The sequence below is a fragment of the Manis javanica genome, chromosome 2 (genome assembly GCF_040802235.1).
Source record: "Manis javanica isolate MJ-LG chromosome 2, MJ_LKY, whole genome shotgun sequence".
NCBI classification, from domain to species: Eukaryota; Metazoa; Chordata; class Mammalia; order Pholidota; family Manidae; genus Manis; species Manis javanica.
Window position 1 is genome coordinate 60,424,551 of NC_133157.1, and position 26,491 is coordinate 60,451,041.

General features: G+C 34.7%; 1 protein-coding gene across 9 annotated transcripts in view; it reads right to left on the bottom strand.

Annotated features, from left to right (window-relative positions):
* UHRF2 (ubiquitin like with PHD and ring finger domains 2) overlaps positions 1-26,491 on the bottom strand; it is a 97,462-nt gene that overhangs the window by 41,283 nt on the left and 29,688 nt on the right. For all 9 annotated transcript variants that reach the window (XR_012127731.1, XR_012127732.1, XM_037019053.2 and 6 more), the window contains exons 4-9: positions 24,565-24,783; positions 10,965-11,074; positions 8,330-8,516; positions 4,448-4,571; positions 4,027-4,134; positions 1,600-1,704 (exon numbers count right to left, since the gene is read on the bottom strand). Coding sequence is in view for 7 of the 9 variants with exons in the window: in XM_037019053.2 (XP_036874948.1) it covers positions 1,600-1,704; positions 4,027-4,134; positions 4,448-4,571; positions 8,330-8,516; positions 10,965-11,074; positions 24,565-24,783 (853 nt within the window). In the remaining 2 variants the exon portion in view is untranslated. The remainder of the gene's footprint in view (positions 1-1,599; positions 1,705-4,026; positions 4,135-4,447; positions 4,572-8,329; positions 8,517-10,964; positions 11,075-24,564; positions 24,784-26,491) is intronic.

A 26,491-nucleotide genomic window follows, 5' to 3' on the forward strand; every position in this document is an offset into this window, starting at 1 on the left:
TCTTGTTATATGGCCACAACTCCATAAATTATCTCATTTAATATCAATAACTTTATGATATAAAATCATGACACTATTTTTTCTATTTTACACATGGAGAAACTGAATTTTACTGGAGTTAAATAGATTTGGTCCACACAAATTTGAAAGCCCAGATCAAATACAATTGGCCAGGTGCTAAAAACATATGGCAAAGAGACTCTAATTTTCAGTTGGTTTGTCTTCTTACAGAGCCATAAAGAAAATTCTAGGGGCTGACTATAATAAACTGTATAGCATTCCTATTTCTGAAAAACACTTCAAGATCATAGCTTCAAAATATGCACATTAAAGGGGTACTCAAAGTATTAACCTGGGTATTTCCATTTTCAGTTTCCTTTGCCATACTAATGTAAATGTACTGCCAAATTTGCCTTTCATTAAGATGGCATGGTTTTCTACCTTGAAAACATACATTTGCAGCTTTCCATGGCTACTCTAAATCATTATGATATACCATGAAAGCAAGCAAATGAAAGAGAATGGGAAAAAATACCTGCAAAGTATATATTCAATAAACAGTAAAAAAACAAAAAACGCAATTAGAAAAAAGGTAAAAGACCTGAATAGACAGATAAACCACCATACCACCAAGAGTTTATACACATAGCAAATAGCAAATAAAACAAGTCCAACATCAGCCTTTAGGGAAATGTCATTAACCGCAATGAGATATCCCCACACACCCAGCAGAATGGCTATAACAAAGCACCACCACCAAATGCTGGCGAGGTTGCAAAACTGGATCACTCATACACTACTAATAGGAATGCAAGTGGCACCGTCTCTCTTGAAAACAGCTTGGCAGTTTCTTAAAAAATTAAACATGTTAATTACCATAAAATCCAGCAATTGCACTTTTAGGCCTTTATTCCAGAGAAATGAAGACTTGTTTACAAAAAAAACAACCTTTACACAAATGCTTACTGAAGCTTTATAATAGCCCCAAACCAAAACAACCCAGATATTCTTCAACATGTAAATGGTTAAACAAACTGCCACACACCTATATCATGGGCTATACTACTCAGCAATAAAAACTGAACTATTAATACATGCCACAATTTGAGAATTGTCAAGGGTTGGGGGAGCAGATATAGTAGACGTGGCTATAAAAAGGCAACAGGAAGGGACCCTAGTGGTAAAGGAAATGTTCAGTGTCCTGAATGTATCAGTCAATATCCTGTAGTAAAGTTTTGCAAGATGCTACCACTGTGGGAAAATGGGTAAAAGGCAGAGAGATCTCTATGGTATTTCTAATGTCGCATGTCAACCTGCAATTGTCCCAAAATCGTAAGTTTAATTTTAAAGCAATAGGCTCTGTAGAGAATGTATTTTCACTCCAATTATCAGTTACTACATGTCTATGTAAATCAAATCAGTACACGCAAAGATTAAAGACTGCCAATTGATTTACCCTGTAGCTTATATAGAACTGGCCACTTCAACATGAAAACCATGCTAAGAAGAGATGGTATTTGGTATACCCTACACAAACCTTCGGTATTTTAACGAATGACCATGACAGGTTCTAAAGAACAAGGTTGTATTAGAACTTACTACTTCATCCGCAAATCCACCAGCCAGGACAAGAGAATAAGCCCCATCATTACTTCGACCATGAATTCCACCCACATGGGGTCTATGGACACCCGCTTCGCTCACCTATGAAAGAAATAAGTCTCAAAATACCTTTGAACAGTTGATGAAATTATACTTACAAAATGCTTTCACATATTGTATTAGATCCTAAAAGCCTCCAACTAAGAACTGAGTGTCACCCAAAGGTCTATCTTCTACTCACTGACTTCACTTCTAACTATATATCCCTTAGGTACTGAGCTGATTGATGACTCTTAAAACTGCTTAGGCCTAGAATTCTGAGTTTCAAAATAATTAAATAATCCTATCTTATGTCTATTGGTAATTGCAGCTCAATTCAGGTAGAAAAGAATTTACTATCAGTGCTCTAGATCTCCCTTCTTATCTCATTTTTGATTATGGCACTGTTTGTTCCCTGGACAAGTCAAAATGGCAAGAGTTGTTTTAACCTCATTCTTTTCCTTCATTCTTCCATCCCTTTTGGCAACAATTACTGTTGACCTGATCTCCTAAATCTCCCGAACTTCCGCTGCTGTTAGACTCATGAATGCTTAAAACAGCCTTTTTCTCTACCTCCAGTTTTGTTCCTCCAAATCCATTCTATCCATCACAAACAGAATGATCCTTTAAAGAAAAAAATCTGCTTTGAATATTCAACTGCTTAAAATATATTAGATAGTCTTATAGTATATCAAGCCCAAATTAAAGATTACACATTAGTCTCTCTCAATCTGCTTCCTATGTTCTTTCCCAGCCTTATCTCCAGCTTCTCCTTCATGGAGCCCATATGTTTGAACCAAAACTACTCAACATTACCCAAATATGCTACTACCCATTTGCTTAGTTTACTCATGCTATTCTACTACTTCAATGGCCTACTGTTTTTTCCCCATACTTTTTCAATTCTGACTGAAACAATGCCACTTCTTCACATACTTAAAATTCCCTGAGAGAAATATACTAATTCATCTTTATCATGTAACTGTTCTTAGCAGAGGAAAGGAAGCTGAAATCCCAGCCCACCTAGTGGACTAGGGAAGAAGCACATCAGAAGCCAATGAGAAGCTGAGAAGAGCAACACAACCAGGATTTTGGCCTTGAACACATCAGGTCCTTCAGAAGACAGGACCACTCGATTCCCAACCTCATCAACCCTGATAAAAATAAATCTGTTCTGAGTCTTCCCCACTTCCTAAAAGGGCAATTCATCCTTCTAGTTACTCAGGCCAACAACCTCAAAATCATCCAAGACCTTATAAAGGGGGCTTTTAGAGTCTGAGTTTGGGAATGAATTAGTGACAAGTATACAAACAATGAACAAACAAAAAACAAGTCAATTAAAATACACTTTTTTTTGTATTTGGTTTTATTATATTGTATTTATTTATAGTATTTTTACTGTGTTTATAGATGCAGTCATAATGATATAAATCTTGAATACTGATTCAGCCAAAATTATGATATAACTATTCCAAGAATGGAAGAACAGACTGTGAGTGTTAAATTAAATGCTCATCTTCCATAGAAAAAAGTTAGTAAAACTAAAATATGAAGACAAAAGCAGTATAAGCCATGTTATTTAGAAATAAGGCAGTAAATCCAGAAGAAATAAAACTTTAAAGTGGATGTCTGAGGAAAAAAATGGAGATTAGAAGAGGGTAGGTTTTTAAAATATTAATCATATTCTAGTATTTAACTTTTCAAGATACATGCATGTATTATATTAATTTAAAAATGTTATCGGTGGTCTAAGCACCAGGGCCACTCAGCTCCTATTTAAAGCTCAGAATCCTGTGTTTGGAAACTGCTTTACCTAACAGGTTTTTTGTTTTCACATCAAGTTTTCCATGATAATAAAACTACCTTTCTGAAGAAGAAATTTCCTAAATACAGTAGTCTTCTTCAAAAGGAAAAAAGAAGTAATTTTATCCTTGGATTATCTGTTACTTCCTCTGAGCAATATCTTAACATTTTTACAAGAGGATAAGGCCCCCTCCCCCCCCAAAATACCTAAAGTGAGTTTTAGGAGTTCAATGACATTAAATGAGAACTTTACCACATGACCTAAAGAAAAAAATTTAGTATTTGAAGTATTAAATTCTTAACAAGAAAATTATTTAGAAAACTTAACAGTAATATTAACTGCTTTAATTCTAACAGAACAGTAAAACAAAGTGATGAAGAGGCAGAGCTGGTGCCTAATTCCATGTTTTTCTGTCAAGCAATGGGGACGTCTAAACATTCAACAGAAAATCTTTCATTCTAAAAACCGAATGCCATGTGATACTAGCTGGTTAGTCCATTTATGATCATTAGACAATAACATTGCTACAATTTGAACTATACCTGATTTTACCCTCTCAACTAAGCCATTATAAAACATACCTGAACCCTAAATCTCCAAGTTGATCCAACAGGAATCCCAGGAATAGGTCCATAATGATTAGAAGGAACAATAGTACATTCTCTAGTGCGACCAACACAAGCCATTCCCTGTAAGTTACAGAGCAAACTGTTTGAGAAATCAGTTACATTAAATCTTAAAGAAAGTCCTTAGTTCTGATAAAATGTGAATAAAATAGAAACCCAACTATTTATATGATTAACAGTATAACAATTTATATGACTAAATATATAATTAACAATTGTAATATAAAAGTTAAGAGTTTATGATGAAAAATAGTTGTTAATATTTCTGACAGTTAAAAGTATCATTTATACCATCACTGCTATTGGTATTGGAACTTTATAAGTTGCATTACAGTAATAAATGTTCTAATTGGGAAGAAAAGGAAACTTTCTTTACCCTGCCCCAGTCTCTCCGGCTTTCAGTACTAGCTGATGGCATCTTTGATTTCTTTTTACTCATCTTGAGTCTTTCACCAGCCTTTACAACCTCACTGGAATCAGTTTTACAGGAAGGACAATACCTTTAAAAGAAAAAAAGAAATTTTGGTAAAACCATATTAAAGCCAACAACAGAATTGTGGCCTTTCTAGGTTAGAACAAGTTTTATGATGTATTACTTGGTGTATATTATAGAGCTTCAGCTGGCATTTAAGTATTAAACTTCTCAAAAGATTTATATAGTTAGGAAAGGCAAAAAAAAAAAAAACCCATCATTCTTTTAAGAGAACTTAAAAGATTATTAATATAAAATCTCAAATTCAGTTCAAAAGCCACACAAAGCCATCCAGTTCAAATGCCACCATGAACCTTACCACTAACCCTGAGAACAGAAGTCATTCATTTTAAGTTATCATTAAAAGAAAACTAAAACAAGACGATTCTAGATTGACTCTAACAAGACGATTCTAGATTATCATCAAAAGAAAACTAAAACAAGACAATTCTAGATTGAGCTATGCAACTGATGAATCTCCTTGTTTAAACTCGTTACCAGAATTTTCAGTCAAAAATATATAGTCTATTACAAGCATACAGGATTCAAGGATGTTTGTTTATATTAGCCTTATCCACAGCTTAATTTTATTTCCCTGTACTTGCTTGTCCTTTAGCCTATTTGTAATTGGTCACACTAATGTAACCTGCATATCATTATAAGCTGCCTTAAATCAAATCTAAGAAGCAAAATATATCCATAGAATGACATGGGACTATTCTTGTGTCACCAAGGAATGGAAACTTTGGAAATATTCTAACAAAGATCTACTGTCCACTACCCCCATTATTAGGTGTATCTGTATTTTCCATTCATAATTATGTATTATATGTGGCCTTTAGAGCAATGACAATGCCTATCCCCACTAGTCAATTATGCCTACCTAATTATGAGATATCTTGGTTAGTACTATAGGAAAGAAAAATGTAAATAATTCAGTCCCTGAATCTGAGTAAGTTAGGCAGTGAAACACAGAGACAAATTCAAGATGAAATTATGTATGAAAAGGCAATAAATACTATCAAGTAAAACCCTTCTAATTAAAATCAGGAAAGCTTCCAGAAATTAAATTTGTTCTAATAAAGACTGTATTTTATCAGAGATCTATGGTTAAAGCAGGTATTATCTCTGTCTGAAAAGAAAATGAGTTCAGGGATTAAATATACAGACATGATTTCAAATAGTAAAGAAGATGATTTAAGATTAAGGAGTCCCAGGTGGAGTGAAGCATCTTGATATGAATGTAGAGATCCTCCACAGAGTAATCTAAGACAGTCTTCTTATTCTATCCTTCAAACATCCCTGGGCTTAATTCCTTCATCAGGTTTGTTCAGAACTTCCTACATGCAAGCCACTAATTTGGGGCTGGGGGAAAATGTTTATGATCAATATGCAGTAGTAAGAAGCCAGGGAAGGCATTCCAAAGAAATATTCTGCATGAAAGTCCTGAGGCCTAAGCAGAAATGGTATGCTTTGAAGAACATAAAGGGTATAGCTGAAGTTTAGTAAATGAGTAGGCACGGGACAGGTCATAGATGGCAAGCGCCTAAGCTTTTAAGTGAAATAGAAAGACATTAGGGAGTTTTAAACAGGACAGTAACCTGATTAAGGACTTAAAATCAGTGGTCTGCTAAGGATAAGGGATAGCTGGTAGGCAATGTCAAAGCAAGGAAACTAGTTAGGTGTTTATATAAAGTCCAGGGAAGAGATGGTGATTTGAACTGAGGGATGAGGGGACAGAAAGATTATGGAGAAGTGACAGTATCTGCTCATATATTATTAGATATAGAGTTTGTGAGGGGGGCAAAGAGGGAATCAAAGATGAAGTTTAGCTTTTTGGCCTGAACAAATCAAATGATTTTATGTGCTGAAGTTTAGGAGAGAAGTATTTTAGTGAGCATGTTTGTGGATATCAAGATCTCCACCCAACTAATTTTGTGATTCCGATCAAGTAAGCAGTTGAATGAAGGAATATAAAACTCAGGGGAGAAATTAGATCTGAAGATACAAATTCAGAACTATTAGTTTTGTATTTAAAGTCTCATGACTAGGTAAGGTCATCTAAGGAACAAGCAGCCAAGAGAGAAAACAAGTTTACGTAGTGCTTTGGGAAAGTCTGAAATCTGGCAAAGGAGAAAAAACTAACAAGAGACTAAGAAGAAAAGGCCAGTGAAGTAGGAGGAAAATTAGATCATATGGTATCAGACATAGAACCTATAAAAAGAGAGCAACTGAGCAATATGAGTAAGGAGAGGATTTAGAACTGACCATTGGGTTTGGCAACACAGAATGTTTCTGAGTTTAACATAAGCAGATACAGTGTAGTAGTAGGAAGGAAAGGCAGATTGGAGTGCTGAGGTATGAAAGGGAGGAGAGGAAATAGAAATAGTCTGTGGAGATAGTTCTTCAGAAGCTTTGTCATGAAGAGAACAGAAATGGGATAGGCAGCTGGTGGGAGAAATGGGATCAAGAGACAGGTTCGCGTGCGTGCGTGCGTGCGTGCGTGCGTGCGTGTGTGTGTGTGTGTGTGAACTCTAGAGAATCTAGGATACTACTGAGAATGATCCAGTAAGGCAATTTGGGAGAAGAATTAACTCCAGGACTGAAGTTCCTGAAAAGGCAAAAGAATATACAGAACTGTGAGAGCAGGTAGAAGGGTTTACATTTTAGAGAGGTGGGAACTTATCATCCACAAGAACAAACGAGAAGGAAAATATGAGACTTAAAAATATACTTCCTGGTGATAGTGAAATTTGGGCTGTGACCACGCAAGGTAGTTGTAGGGGGTAAAAGGAGAAATTATATTCCTTCCATTCTCTTCCCACCCCTACTAGAGGTTTTTTTTAACAGTTAGCAACCTTCCCAACAGGTGGGGAGAGACCAAAGGAACAGAAAACAAGTCTATCACTCATGATGATACCAGTTATCGAACTGTGATGTTACTGTTTCTGAGGATGTCATCCCTCAAACTTAAACCCTCCATGCTAGTACGACAACCCAGTTTAAAAAGAAAAAAATCCTTAATGGAACATTTAAAAGTTCATTATAATTTGGGGCACATTTTCCCCACGTTTTTGTAATTATTTCTTTTGTAACTAATACTAATCAGTAGATTTAACTTTGGTGCCTATTCTACTCATAGGATTAAGTACGATAATCCACATAAAGCACTTTGTTAGCATCTAGCATATGCAAGTATTTAGTAACTATTAAGAACTACAGAACATAATAGGTGCACCTAAAGTAGTAGGATCCACAAAAGCTTCCTAGATGAAGTCATACTTAAGTGAAAACCTGAAGTTAAGCAAAGAAGACAATGTTTCCAGGAAGAAAATGTGTCAAGTGTAAAAGCCTAGAGGACAGAAAGAATATGACTTAAGAAGCTGAAAGATAATCTGGCTAGAATGTACAGTATTGGGGAAATGGAAAAGGAAACCTATAAGAGATATAGCTGGGAAAATAACTTTAAAATATTGTGCAGGGCCCTGCAGGGCAACATACAACCTCTGAAAAAAGGAGTAACACAATTAGATTTGCATTTTTGAAAGAACAGGCTTCAGTATTGGAGCAGTGACCAGAGGGAATTAAAAAATGGAGCTAGAGACCAGCTCAGAAGCTGTTGTAATAATCAAATAAAGGTTATTAATGCCAAATAACCTTGGTTATAAAATTTTAAGCACTTTAATACACACTATGTAGCTTTCAAAATCTACCTCTGGTGTTTCAAATACGTCATTTCACATTCAATTCTTAACATGTTAAAAAAAAAAACCCTGATAATCATACCAGTATTCTTCTTCAGGGACCTTCTCCAAAGGTGGATTCAGGCAGTATATATGATAGGCCATGTTACATTCATCACATAGAAGCTGCATGTTGGGTTCCTGTTTTCCACCACATACACGACAGGAGCAGGAATGGCATTTCTTATCTGGGTCTCCACCACAAAAGTCACATTCAGGGTCATTTTTCCCTATTAAGAACAAAATTATAGCAAGCCCAGTCATATCATTTTTATATCTATAAACCTATAAAGGAAAGCATATGAAAATAAGCATACAGCTTTTTTAATGAAGAGAAAGGAACCTTAAGGAATTATCAAGTATGGGACTTTAAGAATAAATGCCTGACATGGGAAGACAGTATATACAGAGAAGACAATGATTCTATAGCATCTTAAAAAAAAAAAGAATAAATGCCTGAGCCTCACTCTAGGCTTATGAGTCAATATTTCAGGGATGAAGCCCAGGCATATGCAGGCATTAATTACCTGCAACCATGACAGTTATGTGTAATTTTGACTTAAAAATTCTTGTTGACTAGACCCACAGTTCCCCAAATGTGTACCAATATGCCCAGGGACTATGTAGTTAACTCACCGGGGCACCATATCTTCAAATTTTAAGGGAAATATAATATTCTGCCAAACAAAGTTATTTGAAACCAACTATTAAATAAATGGAACTGTTAGGTAACATTTATTTTTTTGATATTGAAGTATAGTTAATATACAATATTATATTGCTTTCAAGCATAGGTACTATCTATTCTGCATATTCAAACCTTCCTTGGGTGAGCAATAGGAAGGGGAGGGCTGTTAGGGATTAGCAAGCCCATTTTGATACCCATACATGCTCTTTTAGTAACAGAAGTGACATTTCTAATCTTGTAAATCCATTTAAAATTCTGGCAAGTAAAAGGTACCATTCATTGTGTTTGGCCCCCCTGCATTCCCACCCAAATCCAAACACCTTTTGCCAAAGTACTCCCTTATAATTTTAAAAATATACAACTGTACACAAAAAGTCTTAATGTTCATAATCCCAAAAGTTAAATTTAAATGCCAATGAAAAGAGGAATAGTTGGATAGATTTTAAGAAAAATAAATTTACAAGAAATTTAATACAGAGGTGGACAGGTATATTAAATTCAAAAAGGAAACTGGAGACTTAAAAGGAAATGAATTGTATAAATACACAAAGATGAATTATATAGGACCATGTCTAGAAGAATGACATATATTGCTAATGTGATGATCTGAGTTCTATATTGTTTGAATTTAGTTTTATACTCTCAATACATTGAGAAAATTCACATCAGAGCTGATCTAAGAATAAAAAGGAAATGGGAAGCACTACTTGACAAACGAGAACAAAGGAGAAGGCTGCTGCTGATTAGTACTTTCTGACTGATCACTGCCTACATTCTTGTCAACAAATGCAAGATTACAATTTTGTTTTACTTCTGCTAAGGTAGCTGTGACAACATGTAAGTAATGGACACACAAGAGATGTGAAATGCAAAAGGCATGTTAAGAATTTTGGTTTGGAGACTGATCTAATCAGTGGCAGTCTGGCTATGGCTATGAAATGGTTTTCTTATATACAAGTTCAAAGGTGAGTAGCTAAAAGATGATTAGCATTAGGCACAAGAGAGAAATACATGCATATAGATAATATACCATGAGTGGGAGAGAACAGACACGAGAAAAATCTAATCAACCTTGGTTTTGCATTGTGGTTTACTGAGAACTACTAAGTTACTTAACAGGTTTACACATCAAGTTGCCTTTATTTCTGGGATATAACCATACAAGTAGTCAAACTATGACTTAAAGTTAATTCAAATTTAAATATATTAGCACTGCAGCCTCAAAAAAAGAGAACGGCTTAAGACCATTCAATGTTAACATGAAAATCTACTTACTGGTATGTTAAAGGTTTTGTCCTAATCTTGCACAACTGTGGTAAGAGTTTAGGCAGGACCCTTTTAGTCTTAAGTATTTGTTTTCCAGAATATCCTAGATATTGACATGTGCCATAAAGCCAATGGATTGCTCCTCACAAAAAAATTCAGAATTAAGAGTATTAAGACACTAACCTATTTTGAAAGATAACTGAACCAACAATGAAAAGACCTAAAATCTAGTCATACTTGTTACCAGCTAGCTGTATTATATTAAGCAAATAAAATGTGTACAATGAAGAAGTAGGACTACATTCTTATAGTCCAATGATTATATAAAACTCATTTATTGCCTCCCAGAAATTCAAGGCTCAACCAGCATTATTCTTCTCAGGGTCTATGGAGATAAAAATGTCTCACTATTAAAGATGAATTCTGAATGGCCTTAAAACTGCTGAAATGGGTTTTTTTGTATGGACAGGGTCTGTAATAAGAGAAAACTGTAAAAAAAAAAAAAAAAGGCAATAAAATCACGAGAAAATATTTCTTTGAAAACAAATTTTATCATTTGAGAGAAATCCATTAAACAAATGACAACAAAGGAGATCAAAACCACTGTCTTGAAAATAAGTTTGTATGGTCTGGGGTTTTATACTTCCTCAAAAGTTTTTACTGGGCAGTTAAAATGCCAATCATGTACATATATGTTGTCTGAAGTCTTAAGAAAAATCCGTACTTAAAAACTTTCCATCTGCCAATGAAAGAGGATGGGCTCCAGGTCTTTCAATCTTGAAGATTTCATTTACAAATGTTATCTGGCAGTCATTTAATTTTCCTTCAGAACCCCTGTTTAAAAAAGGAAGAAAGGTTAATTTCTGCTAGCAAAATCTAAACCATATGCAAATAATTGAGCCATTTTGGAAGCTCACTGACCTTGGTCTATTTATAAATTGGGATTACAGCTATTCCAATCACTTGGAGTTATTGTTTGCAACAGAACAAAGTTGAATAGTGAGTAGTTATCAATATTCAAAGTTAAATGTTAACTTTAGTGTAATGTTAGGAAAAAAACTGGGGTACTTCACTTAGATTATCTGTCAAGAAGATACCTATCTTATAAACTTAAAATTTAATTTAAACAAAGATTTAAACATATTTCCAATAAACAGTCAATTTCTAGGCAAAAAGAACTCATTAAAAAGAAGTCTTTCAAATACTGAGCCACATTTTTCGTAGATGCAATTTATACCTGTCTGCATATGCTTCTAAGTTTCCTACTGTGTGCATTTATTATTTCCTTTTAATCTGTGAACCCTTGCTTTATATGTTTGAAGCTTATGTTACTGGATGCACACAGATTTATGATTCTTAAATCTTCTTACAAAATATCTCTATCTCTAGAAATACATTCTGTATCAAAAGTATTTAATTTTTTGGTTAGAATTTGCTTGATTTCTTCCATCTTTTCATCTTTTCGTTTAAAACATTTAATGTCAAATATACATAAATGCAGAAAACTGGATAAACGTACAGTTTAGCCAATCATAAGACACACATCTTTGTATTCCCCAACCATGACAGTAGACAGAACTATTTCAGAACCCCTTGACATGCTCCCTCCCAATCACATCCTCTTTTACTCACTTCCAAGACTTGTGTTTACCTTAATTTTCTTCAGTCTTACCACTTGTCTGCCTCCCTAAGCATAGGATATAAAGTTTTGCCTGTTTTAAAAGACTCTCATTTATAAATTCCTGTGATCTCTTTCTTCTCCGCAATTTGTTGAAGAACTCCCATCATTCGTTCTGTAATAAATTCCTATATCTTGACTTTGATATTTGCATTCCCAAAGTGTAGTGTTTTTCTGTTGTGTATATTTTTAGTAACTTGATGATTGGATCTGGAGTGGCGGTTTAAAAACCTTGGTTCACTGCCTGTTTTTGTGAAGGAAGTTTTACTGGAATATAGCTACACCTACTTGCTTATATATTCTCAATAGCTGGTTTTGTGCTACAACAGCAGAGTTGAGTAGTTGTGACAGTAGAGACCATCTGGCCACCGAAGTTAAACTACTTACAATCTGACCCATTACAGAACAAAATTGCCAGGCCTTGCATTAAGAAATATTTAATCAAATCCACGTTCATTTTTTGGTGGAACTATTTGTAGGTCTACTCCATCAGGAATAGTATAGTTGTCTTTTCCTATGATAACAGCAGCCACAGATGCTCAATGCCTAGATTTACTAATTCACCGGGGATTGGTAAATGTTGATATTCAAGTTCTATCTTTCCCTGCTCATTTACTTACTAGAATTCCAGAGAAACTTGACCTGTCAACTATTTGGTGACTCAGTGACAAATGTAGATTTTTTTTTTTAAAGAAACAGTTCTCTAACATCCTATGTAGATGACCAGTGAGCCTCTATATTACTAGGAATTCGCATATATATGTTTCAATCCACTGCAGCTATTTTCCATGTTGATGCTCAAATTGTCTTATTTTTGGCCCATGGGATCTTCAGTTGACTCCCAAATCTTTCTGACAATTATTTAGTCTTTGTGGGCTTCCTTGTTATTCTTAACACAAGATGTTCCAAGTTCATCTTGTACATTTTCTGCCTCTAGCCTGGAGTCCTAGTCCTATCTACAAGTAAGCCTGATTTCTTTAGGTGGAAATGTTATTTGAAGACCACAGTTTAGGCACTAGAAAATTACTACAACTGGATTGACCACTGTTTCTAGGTTTTTTTAGGGGACAGAGCTACAAAATGCAAACACACACATTAACACATGCACAAAATAACTCATGAGTTCATACAAATACTTTCTGTTCAAATTCAGGCTAAAGGGTAATTTTACTCTTTTAAAAAAACAATTACATATGCTTCTCCTTTTTCCTCCAGCAGAAAATTCTAGTTCTCAAAGACACTAGAAATATCTAAATTACAATGCTATGCTACTTCTTTATTTCACATTATCACCAGTTGTCATTATGATCACTGAGAATAGTTGAAATTTCTTCTATATTTCCCATGCATTAGTTATATCTACAATGTCAGACCACATAACCATTATATACTTTCTCTTTTGTATCTCCTTTAGTCCTGCTTCTAAATGTAGAAATATTTTTAATGTTTGTCACTATGTCAAATTCTCTTCCTTGATGGTATGAAGCTAGTTCTCTAGAAGATTCTCCAAAAGCATTCATGAGAATACCTAACCTAGTCCTATTAAGCTAGCGACAGTTTGTGGCCAGCCTTTACACTGAAGGCTAGTTTGGCTAGACTTTAAATCCTTGGCTCACCTTTTCTTGACTCATGAATGTCTTTTCTGGAAACTTTCCTTGTAAGGGTGCTATCCTGGTTTTTTCTTTTTCTTCAAATTTAGTATGGATTTTGACATCAACACTTTTCTTTTGCTTGTTTTTAATAAAATTAATTTCCTCAAACCTGTAGAGGGTGTAATTTCACTTACTTTTGCTAGTGCACAGCCATAGAGCTCTCTTAAGAGCTCACTCTGTTGTTGCTTTTTGGAGAAGTATTCAAAACTATGGGGGCTAGAATCTAATCTGACAGAAAGCAGATGCTGATGGTAGTGATAATGACTTTAATGGAACCCAGAGGAACTTTTTAAAGTGACGAAAATGTTTTGGATCTGGATTACAGTGGTGGCATGGGTATATACACTTGCCAATATTCGCTTAAAATATACATGTCACTTATATAAACTACGCTTCAAAGAGGTTTTTTTTCCCAAGACACTATGGAAGCTTACTTTCTTAAATCTCTTGGCTCATTCTCCTTAACTAATGCTTTTTTCTTTTATTATCCCTGTCCTACTAAATTTGAATTGTAGCCCCTGTAGTTTCTTCTCAAAATGGGGCTTTTTAGCATTACCTAATTTTGAGAGTTCATATGACTCTAATTCCCTTTTAGGCCTTACTGCAAACTGCTTGTACTCAACCAAACTGGGGTCCATACCCCTTCTAGCTTCAGTTGCTAAATTTATTATCTACTACTACATAACAAATCACCCTGAAACTCGCAGCTTAAAACAAAAATTACCTCATAATTTCTGTGGATCAGGAATTTGGGAGCAGCTTAGCTGGACAGTTCTGGCTCAAGATCTTTCAGGAGGTTTCACTCAAGCTGTTGACCAGGGTTGCAGTCTCATCTAAAAGCTCAAATGGGGAAAGACCAACAGGCTGTCTGAATCCCCACAACATGGTAGCAGGCTTTCCTCAGAGGAAATGCTCTTAGGGAGTCCAAAGTGGAAGCTTCAATGTTTTTATAACTGAACCTCAGAAGTGGTATACCATCTCTTCTGCCATATTCTGTTGGTCACACAGAGCAACCCTAGAAAATGTGGGAGGGAACTACACGAGGTTCTGTTTACTGGCGGGCAATCACTGGAGGTCAGTTTTGAAAGACGGCCACCATAGCTGTTATCTCAAAATAGCTTTGTGAGCTAATTTATTATTTTACAATTCTTGGATCCATCATATATCTGTGGTTAAGTTCTCTTTTCTCTTGCACACCGACTGATACCACAGGTCTTGTAGCTTTCAGTTGTTTATCCCACCAGCTCTTCTGTTATTTGTAGGGGATACCACATTACCCTGAAGGTTGTAGATGTTGCCCATTAGTTTTTAGATTAGATATTTTAGTTGCTCTGTATGTTCTTATAAGGACATCTAGAGAGATTAAAAAATCTATGCTGTTGTCATCCTGCTAGAAACCCATCCATCAATATATTTTCAAATTCTGTCACTTCAGGTTTAAAGAGTCTTTCATTAAGCAGCATCTGGGTGTTGTTTTTAATTCAGTCTCTTAATTTTTTTTGAAAACTACAGTATTTAGTTCACATGTAAGTTAATATAATGGTTGGTACATTTGGGTTTGTTTCTACCATTCTACTATAGGTTTTTTAATTTTACCTACCTTTTTTCTTTTATTTTGATTGCCTTCTTTTGGATTATTTTATTATTTCATTTTTACTCTATTAATTTGCCAATTTTATTAATTTTTAGTAGTTTTAAAGAGAATGTGCCATGCAAACCTAACAAATCAATCTACTTTAAACTTTACTTTCACCACTTTCTTGATCATATCAGTATCACACCTACATTTACCAACCCCTATTTTTTTATGGTTGTCATAATTTTATTCTATATATATTTTAAACTTCACTATTGTTTTAAACAGTTTAGTTACACTTACTCAAATAGTTGTCCTCCCTCTGTTACTGTATTTCCATATTTCTATTGGAGATTACCTACCTTCTGCTTAAAGAACCCCCCCTTTAGTATTTCTTTTAATGCAGATCTGTTGGTATTGAATTCTCCCAGGTTTGATTGGCTAATATTATTCTGACTATTTTTTTTTGTAGGATACTTTCATTAGAAATCTATTACTAAGTCAAGAATTTTTTAAATCAGTTTTTCACATGCCAATCTACTGCCTTCTTGCTTACACTGTTTCCAGTGAAAAGTCAGTCATCTTCCAATTGTTTTTTTCTTTAATTTTCAGCAGCCTTATTCCAATATGCCAGTGTGTGTTTTCTTTATATTTATCTTGCTTAGGGTTCACAGAACTTCTTCAACCTGAGCTGCTATCTTTTTATCAGATAGTTTCAGAAAATTCTAGCTATTATATTTCATATATTGCTTTCACACTACACTTTCCTTTTTGAGAACTACAAATAGATGTAATACATACCTTTTTATGAAGTCCCACATGTCTAGCTGTCTTTTCTGTGTTTCATTATTTTTTCCATGTTTCAGTTTGGATATTTTTCATTGACTTGGCTTTGAGTTTACTAATTCTATCTTCTGCTATGTCTTACCTGCTATTAAACCAATCTAATGAGGTCTTAGTTTCAGATACTATGTATTTCAGTTCTAGACTCTTCATGATTGTCTTACAGATTCTAATTCTCAGTTGAAATTCTTTTCATGTTTTTAGCATATTAATCATAATTAATATCCTTGTCTGACAACTTGAATTTTCAGTATCACCCATGGATCCATTTCTATTGTTAGTTCTTCATCTTCTGGTTGATTATGTGGCCCTGTCTTTTGGTAGCAAAGCCTTTTTGGCTCCGTAGTGGAAGTACACATAGAAAATTAAAGGCTTCAGATGTTATCTTACCTTAACGAAGGTCCAACATACATACCTTCTGCTTTGCAGATTCTGTGGTGGCTTAATATTTTGATGGGCAACTATGCTGAGGCTAGTTTACGGCTTTGGTAAGATTTAGTCTACTCGTCTGTCTTTAGCCATCCACAATTGTCAACTAAGATACTCTGTGGGACCAACTCTGCCAGTGATCCTAAAATCTATGTTTGTCTTCTTAGACTGGTAAAAATTCCACTCTGCTTTTTACTTAAGTTTTTAGCCTCCTGCCTAGCAGAAGCCCAGCATTTGGCAACTCCTGAGAGGAAAACGGGCCTTATGCTTGAGGCATCCCAAGTATCTGCCAAAAGCTCTGATTCTGTCCCCATCCTGCCCCCAATTACTCTCAACTAGATTTGAACTGTATCCACAATTAACAGAGTTTCCAGGGCAAAAAGCAACTACAAAAGCCAACGGCCTTCTACAGAGTTTCCCTTTCCAGAGTGATGAAGCCACAGATTACAAAGAAAGCATGTAAATACAGTCATTTCATTTCTTCAAAAAAAATAATAAATACCTTATTTCATTGACACTAATAAACCAGCAATTGTAAAATGCAGCACTTTATGCACTACAAAGAAGATACACCCTGCAATGGACAGTCTAAGAACCTTCAGATACGAATTCACACACTCTGTGTGGTCTAAAATGCCTAAGTTTTAGTGCTTCAAGTTAGACGGCAATCCAGGTTCTTAGCAGAAGCAAACTCAAATATCTAAAAGAACCCAACTTCAGTTAGTCCAATAGCAATTTTAAGACACATTTTAATTTCAGAGATGTTAATATGAAAAAAACTGGTAATCTCAGAATATATGAAATACTGTATTTATTGCATACCCACTGTAACTAGTGCCTAGAACAGGGCATGGCACAGAAGAGCAAAAAGTCAAGGTATTAACATTCCAGTGCTATGATAGGCAGAATAATGGGCCCCAAAAATGTCCATGCCCTAAGACCAGGAACCTGTGAATGTTTGCTTTATACGGCAGAAGGGACTTTGCAGACATGATTAAGTTAATGGCCATGAAGTGGGAAAATTATCCAGATAGGCCCAATGTAATCACAGGGAGCTTTAAAAGTGGAAGAGTAAGTGAGGGATGCAACATTGTTGACTCTGAAAAATGGGACATGGCACAGTAATCAAGACAATTTGGTACTGGCACAAGAACAGACCCATAGACCAATGGAACAGACTAGAGAGCCCTGATATAAACCCAACCATATATGGTCAATTAATATATGATAAAGGAGCCATGGACATACAATGGGGAAATGACAGCCTCTTCAACAGCTGGTGTTGGCAAAACTGGACAGCCACATGCAAGAAAATTAAACTGGATTATTGTTTAACCCCATACACAAAAGTAAACTCGAAATGGATTAAAGACTTGAATGTAAGTCATAAAACCATAAAACTCTTAGAAGACAACATAGGCAAACATCTCCTGAATATAAGCATGAACAACTTCTTCCTGAACACATCTCCTCGAGAAAGGGAAACAAAAGCAAAAATGAACTCATGGGACTACATCAAACTAAAAAGGTTTTGTACAGCAAAGGACATCAACAACAAAACAAAAAGGCATCCTACAGTATGGGAGAATATATTTGTAAATGACATATGCAACAAGGGTTAACATCCAAAATATATTAAGAACTTACACGCCTCAATACCCAAAAAGCAAATAACCTGATTAACAAAGGGGCAGAGGATATGAAGACACAGTTCTCCAAAGAAGAAATTCAGATAGCCAACAGACACATGAAAAGATGCTCCACATCACTAATCATTAGGGAAATGCAAATTAAAACCACAATGAGATATCACCTCACACCAGTAAGGATGGCCACCATCAAAAAGACTAAGAACAACAAATGCTGGCAAGGATGCAGAGAAAGGGGAACCCTCCTACACTGCTGGTGGGAATGTAAGCTAGTTTAACCATTGTGGAAAGCAATATGGAGGTTCCTCAAAAAACTAAAAATAGAAACACCATTTGACCCAGGAATCCCACTCCTTGGAATTTACCCAAAGAATACAACTTCTCAGATTCAAAAAGACATATGCACCCCTATGTTTATCGCAGCACTTTTTATAATAGCCAAGATATGGAAGCAACCTAAGTGTCCATCTGTAGATGAATGGATAAAGATGTGGTACATATATACAATGGAATACTATTTGGCCATAAGAAAGAAACAAATCCTACCATTTGCAACAACATGGATGGAGCTGGAAGACATTATGCTCAGTGAAATAAGCCAGGTGGAGGAAAGAGAAATGCCAAATGATTTCCCTCATTTGTGGGGTATAACAATGAAGCAAAACTGAAGGAACAAGATGGTAGCAGACTCACAGACTCCAAGAATGAACTAGTGGTCACCAAAGGAGGGAATGTGGGAGGGAGGGTGGGGAGGGAGGGAAAAGGGGACTGAGGGATATTATGTTTAGTACACATGGTGTGGGGGATCACGGGGAGAACAGTGTATCACAGAGAAGGGACATAGTGGATCTCTGGCAACTTGCTGCAGTGATGGACAGTGACTGCATTGGGGTATGAGTGGGGACTTGATAATATGGGTTAATGTAGTAACCACATTGTTTTTTCATGTGAAACCTTCATAAGTGTATATCAATCATACCTTAATAAAAATAATAATAATAAAAAAAAGAAAAGAATGGGCCATGGGCCAAGGAACTGGAAGGCCTGTAAAATCTGAAAAAGGCAAGGAAACAGATTTTCTTTGAGTCTTCAAAAAGGAACACATCCTTAGTGACATTTTTATTTAAACCCAGTAAAACCCATACAAGACTTCTGACCTACAAAACTATAAAATAATGAGTTTTATTGTTTGAGCCACTAAGTTTATGGTAATTTGTTGCAGCAACAATAAGGAAAGTAATACAAGTAGGGTGAGAGAGACAAATGTCAGGTGATAATCAACACTGTAAAGAAAAATAAGTCAGGGCAAGGGAGAATTCAAGGAATCGACAGATGGTATATGTGTGTGTGTGTATATATATATATATATATATATATATAAGATCTCACAAACAGTGATTAAGAAAGGCCTCTTTTGAAGGGATGTTTGAACAAAAAACTGAACAAGAGACAGGGCAAGCCAAATGTATACCTGTATGGCACAGACCAGGCTGAGGGAACAGCAAGTGCAAAGATCCTGAAATAGGAGCATGTTTATATGATTAAGCACCACAATGAAGCCAATATGGTTGGAATACATTACGCTTTGATTTATAACTCGATATACAAACCAAACTCGTATTCTGTTAAGAATGGTATATATATTCAGTGGTAAGAACATCACTAAATAGATTTCATGATAAACAAGTATGGATTAAATTAAGTAAATAAATAAAACTCTATAAAAATGACACTGAAAATAAACCAAGTACATCACAGTTTCAGTAAGGCAGATAAATAATTTTCTTGTTATAGAACTGAAATTCTACTTATGGATATTAAAGCTAGTATAATTTCATGTGGTATTAAATATAATATGCAGTATAATAGTAAGTATAAAAAGTATCTTGAAAAATGGATTTAAACCCTAAACTTATGTTTTGCATTTTCTTCAACCTAAAATAGAAACAGAAAAATAAAAACACCTAGAAAAATTTAGAAGACCTAAAATAGAAACAGAAAATGACAAACTAGAGTTTGATAACTAGAATTAGACAGTTTAAGCATATTCACTTTTCGGTACTCACAAATTAAAATTAGAAACAAGCATGAACTTTTAATTCCAAGTTCCCTTATCAAATCTCCAAAGCAGATTAAAAATCATGTCCTCTATTTGTTTCTTCCTTTGCACCTTCAATACAATAGAAGCTGAAGGTTAGTTCTTTGCAAAAGTCAAATAAAACTGTCAGTCAAATAAAACTAACAGTCCTCTGCTGAGATTGATTAGAAAGTCATAAACTAAATTCAGGAATAAAAAAGAACATTACAACTAAGACTGTATACATTAAAAAATGAGGTTACCAAATAAACTTAGGGCAAAAAAATTAAAATCAGTAAGTTCTCAGAAATACTATTTCAAGAAATAGAAAACCTCAATAGTCCTATGATCATTACAGAAATGGATTAAATTATAGAAAACCTTCCCACAAAGAAAACTCAGCCCCAGAGGACTTTACTGAGGAGTTCTAGCAAACATTCAAGGAGAGAACACAATACTCCACCGTAAGATAGAAAACAAATATTCCACTCAATTATTTTATAAAACCAGCATAACCTGTGAAGAACAGCAGAAAACTAACATGCACATTTTGCTCATTAACACAAATACAAAAAAAAATATCCTACCCAAAATATTATCAAATCAAATCCAGGACAGCATATCCACAAAATACCTGTATCAAACATTATAGTTACTGGTGAAATTTTGAAAGGTTTTTTTCTCGAAGATCAGGGGAAGAAAAGATGCCTGCTGTCACCATTTCAACAGTGTGCTAAAGGGCAGCTGATGAGTAAACATAAGAGAAAGAAGAAATCAAAGGAAAAGGCAAAATAAAAACATCAATTCATAGATGATGATTATAATCATAAATTTCCACAGAACAATCTACACGTAAATTAAGAACAAAGGCTACTTGTATACCACTAACAAAGAGAAAAATGAGGTAGAAATATAGTAAAAAATGTTAACCTAAGGCTAACAGGAGAACAGACACATAAGATGGGAACTCTCTGGAATTTTATCAGGTTGAACGATGTATTAGCCAACATTCAAATATTTTGAACCTACAAAACATTTCATATGGTTCAACCTAGGAAAAACATGAGAAAACTCATTAAAGACCTAAATAAATGGAGAGAAATCACACTTCATGGATTAGATTTAATGCAAAAATCTATCATATTTCCAATGGGTTTTTTATGCAGAAATTACAAAAATGACTGGAAAATTCAATGAAACTACACAGAGCTAAGAAAGCAGGAATTATTGAAGAACAAGATAAGACCTCTATCACATTATGAAAGTATGGAAATGATATAATGATACAGCGACCAACAGTACAGAACAGAGATCAAATGGATGAATCAAATAGAGATACTCACTATCAAGTGATATTTAAGATCAAAATGAGGGGAAAACGGGCTTTTCAATAAACAGTTCTAGGAAAAATGTTATCCATGTATCATGTTAAGTCAAATCCTTACCTCACACTGTACACAAAACCCACTTCGAGTGGACCCAAAAAAGGCAAAACTACAAAGCTTTTTAAGGTAATAATTGAGAGTATCTTTATGCTCTAGGTAGGAAAAAGTCCCCCTGCCAAACATTTTACTGACATAATTGATATAGCATTGTGTAAGTTTAAGGTGTACAACATAATGATTGTTATATGTATACACGACTAATGATACCACGAAAAGTTTATTCAACATTCATCACCTCACATAGTTATAATTTTTTCTTTTGATGAGAACTTTTAAGACCTACTCTCTTAGCAACTTTCAAATATACAATACAATATTGTTAGCTATCACCAGCATGCTAAACATTACATCACTGAAACTTAAAAATAACTGAAAGTTTGTACCTTTTGACCCAACCTTCACCCATTTTGCATCCCCCACTCCAATCCCAGGTTTCTTAAGCAAGACACAGAACATATAAGCACTAGGAAAAAAAGCTGGTAAATTCAGCTACTTAAAATTAAGAACACTATTCAAACATAAGAAAAGTTTACACATAGAATTGGAAAACACATTTTCTCCACAAACAACTGAAATGGTCAAGTGTCCACAATTAGAACTCTTAAAAAAAGACAAACCAATGAAAACCTACCCACTTAACAGCAAAACACCATGTTTAAAACAGAACCTCACAAAACCTACCCATGAAACATAAGAAAAGGTTCTCAACCTCATTAGTAGTCAGGCAAATGCAAATCAAAGCCACAATTATACACTCTCTCTTTTCTTATACACTTACCTAATTAGCAATAACTGAAAAATCTGATAAAATTAAGTGTGGATAGGAATGCACAGCAAAGGGAACTATCAGACTACTACGGGAGTACAACCTATTGTGACTACTTAAACATTTGGTCCTATCAAAACTGAAGATGCACAGGTTCTACAACCCAGCATTTCTACATCTGGACAAGATGCACCCTACAGAAACTAATGTACATGAGCAGGAGGGCACAAATAACAACGTCATGGAGCACTGTTTGTTACAGCCTCAAACTGTCTACAAATAGAATACATTTATAACTTCACTGATTATGTGCCAATCTTTCCAGTGATAGGAAAAGATTTCTAACCATGAAAAAATTCCCATCCACAAAATGCACTGGCTCCTTTTGGCTGCTGTGTTTCAAATATATCTAGCAAAAACTTAAAGGACAGTTTTGTGTTATTTTTTTTTTCATTTCATAAAGAATCGAAATGTTTTGTTTTTATTGGAAAAGCTGTCCATTTCTCAATTAGTCTTATTTCTCCTCTGTCTTAAATTAAGCATCCATACAGACATATTTTGCTTTATGGATAGCATGTTTTAGTGTTGGGATAGCTATCATGTAATTGTTCTCTCTAGCAAGTCAGCATTTGCCTATGTATAATTTCTACTCAATCTTAGTTCTAGTCCTTAAAGCCAGGGTGCTCCACTCTAACTACCTCAGAATCACTCAGGGAAGTATTTTTAGCCCAATGCTTTTTGTATTATCTCCTTCTATTGTATACACACGCTTTATTGTACTTCTTAACACTCAGTATTATAAGACTCCCTATATAATAAACAATTTATATAGATGCTTTCTCCTTTTCTTCATGATTTGTATCCATATTAGAATTTCAAATTGTTTGGAAGTCTGTAATTGAGTTACATCTTTAGCCTGGCAATAGAATTACACTTCTGTTTATAGAAAGTTTTGAAATTGTTTTCTAATATATAAGCTATATTAGCACCTCACAACATTGTTTATCTTAGGAGTCAGCAAAGTTTTTTAATGAAGTGTCAGAGTTATTAGATTTTCCAAGCCAGATACTCTCAGTTGCAACCACTCAACAATGATGTTGAGTACAAAAACAGCCATAGGAAATACACAAATGGTTGAGCATTACTGTATTCCAATAACTTTATTTTCATAAAAACAGGCTGCCAGTGGGCTGTAATTTACCGACCCCTGCTTTATATTAGCCATAAGCCAATACATTATCCCAGATGTTATCTCCATGTTATAATAGGTATCTATTTACCTAACATATTATATATATGTAATTCCTAATCTATTGGGTATTCATTATATGCAATATTATATAGTATTATATGTTATATATAATAATCCTATTAACCAGAATTTGACAAGAATATTAGTTTGGCTGCTTCTCTTATATGAAAGAAAACTGTAAGGGTTATTCTAGAATCCCCAATGACCTAAGAATTTATTCTAAAGACATGTACAAGAATGTACATACAAGGTTATTTACTTCAACATTTATAATAAAAAACTAGACTTTTAAAAAGTTAACGATTATTCATCCAATAAACTCTATTCAGAAAAATCAAACACTGAAAGATGGTGATGATATTATCCTAAGTGCAAAAAGGTGGCTATGAAACAATGCACTTGAGGTAAACACCAGAAGTATTTCTTAAAGGGTTAATGATGAAAACTGTTCAGTGATTTGGTATTTTGGGTGACATTTTACATTTTGAATTCTCTTCACTAAGCTTTTTTAAATTCTGTAACTTTAAGAAAATTACTATGAAGGAAAATTTCAGCTAGTCTTGCAAGTACAGCAGACAGCCGCCTAGGTAGACATTTGCTGCTATTACATTGGCATAGATTCTCAGTAACCATACCTTTTGAAATGCTTTTGTGTATTATTTGGTTTAATCTGTAAGAATTCTGAGACACATAAGAATTTCTCTAATAAAATAATTATTTCCAAGAGGTTTCCAAACAGTATCTTTAGCTTTAAAAGTAGCAATGGAGATGTAAGGGCAATTCTTCACAAAAATTCTGAATAAAAAATTTCCAAGAATTTATAACAATTCTTTTAGTATGTAAATTTCCATCTGTCATAACTTTCATCCTTTTTTACTAAGGAACATGTACTTAATACCTAAAAATTATATTCCTTGATTAATTCAGTATTTAAATGGCATCATTGGAGACTCTTACCCCAAGAAAATATTCACATGAAGTTCTTTTTTGGTCCTTGAGATTGTCTTCAAAGTAGTAATTTCTGCATCAAACCAAAATCCTCTATTACTAGGACTTTCCACATTGTAATTAACCATTACCACATCACCAACATTTAGTTCATTCCATTTCAAAGTAGTTCTAGCTCGTGGTCGAAGATCCTTTACATTTATTTCTACAGTACCACTTTCTGGATACCTGAGGAGAGAGAAAGAAGAATCATAGAACACTGCTTATCATTATTGCCCAAGAAGACTCAATTGATATGCAATATAAAAAGACATAATTATTCTTAATGGCACTTAAGGTAAATATTTATGATTTTAACTGCCAGAATAAACAATTCTTGCTAAAATCTCAACAAGAGATTCTTTGCTAGCTTGGGGGGTGGGGGAGGCCAGGTGGAACAGAGATTGGTAAAAACCCAAGTTCTTCTTGCTCCACATTTCTTAACCCAAGTTTAAAAATTACTTATATAGAACTAGATGCTGATCTCTTTTCTGAAATTAGAACCAGTTTGTGTTCTGTCATTTGCTTTATGCATTATTAAAAAACATGAAATTAGTAATGTTTCAATAGCCTCCATTTTTCCAAGAGGAAGGTAAAATTCTAGTGCTTAGATGTTGCCAGTCACTAATGGCAAAAAAACCCAAACACAATTTTATATGTATCACAAAGTGGAACCATATTAAAGAATTCTAGCAGAATCTTTATTTTATTCGTGTTTCTAAAAGTAAGCTTAACATAAATCTAGACTTGATCTGAACCTAAAGCTTTAGAAGGTTCTTCAAGTTTAGGCCTAACTTCTGGTATCAACAGGTCAAAGATAGCAATGTGTCAGTCCCTAGTGGTCTCTATAAAATTAAGATCTGTCACCTTTATGTATTACTTGGTAGTAGAGAGACAAAGAAACGAATAATAGCTGCTTCTGCTCTTGGAATGCACTATCTATTGGTTACACCAAACTACTACTATAGTAGTGGTTCTCAGAGTGTGGTCCCCAGATCAGCAGCATCAGCAGCATCTGGGAACATGTCAGAAATGCACTCTTGAGCTCCACTTTGGATCTGCTGAGTCAGAAACTGTGGTAATGAGGCCCAGCAATCTCTTTTCACAAATCCTCTCAGTTCTAAAGCATGCTCAAGTTTGATACCTCCTGTGCTATAGGACCACCACAATAATTAAATATCATACTTAAATGTGACAGCATCAACAAGGTAGAACTAAGGGAAGAGACCATTAATCCTTAACTAGCTTAGGGGACTGCTCAAATTTAAGTGGGTCTGAAGGTAGAAACAGCTCTAGCAGCTAGCCTTAGTTTTTCCGAATCAAAAAAAAAAGTACTATTCAAGCCTTAGATTCACATATTTAACTCATTTCAAACAAGTGGGTATTAATCCTGGGGGGGATTTTTAATCACCCAATTTAATCAAGTCTCTTCAAATTTTAGTTAATTGTAAAGACAAAAAGCTTCAGGATTAGCAAGGGGCCTCAGAGAATTTCTGGCCCATTTACCCTCTTTAGTGCCCCCAGTTCCCTTCTACCATAAGCCTTCCAAATAATCATGCAGTCTCTGCTTGAAGAGTAAGTAACGAGAGGGCAGTTTTTACCCTATGAAAAGCCATTCTGTTTTCACATGGCTCTGACACAGCAAAGGGAAGATACTTGAGACTGTATCAGATAAGCTTTGGAACCCATTCTCTGCCCAAGTTCAACAAATAAACCTATACTCTCTCTTCACGAAAGACCCTAATACTTTACAGTCTAAAAGTCCCTGCCACCCTCAATCTTCTAACTAAAAACATTTTAAATGATTTTCCTTCAACTTATATGACAAAGTATTGAATCCTTTATCTTTCTGGCATCTTCACTCAAAATATGTTCTATTTTCAGCTGCCTGAGTTTA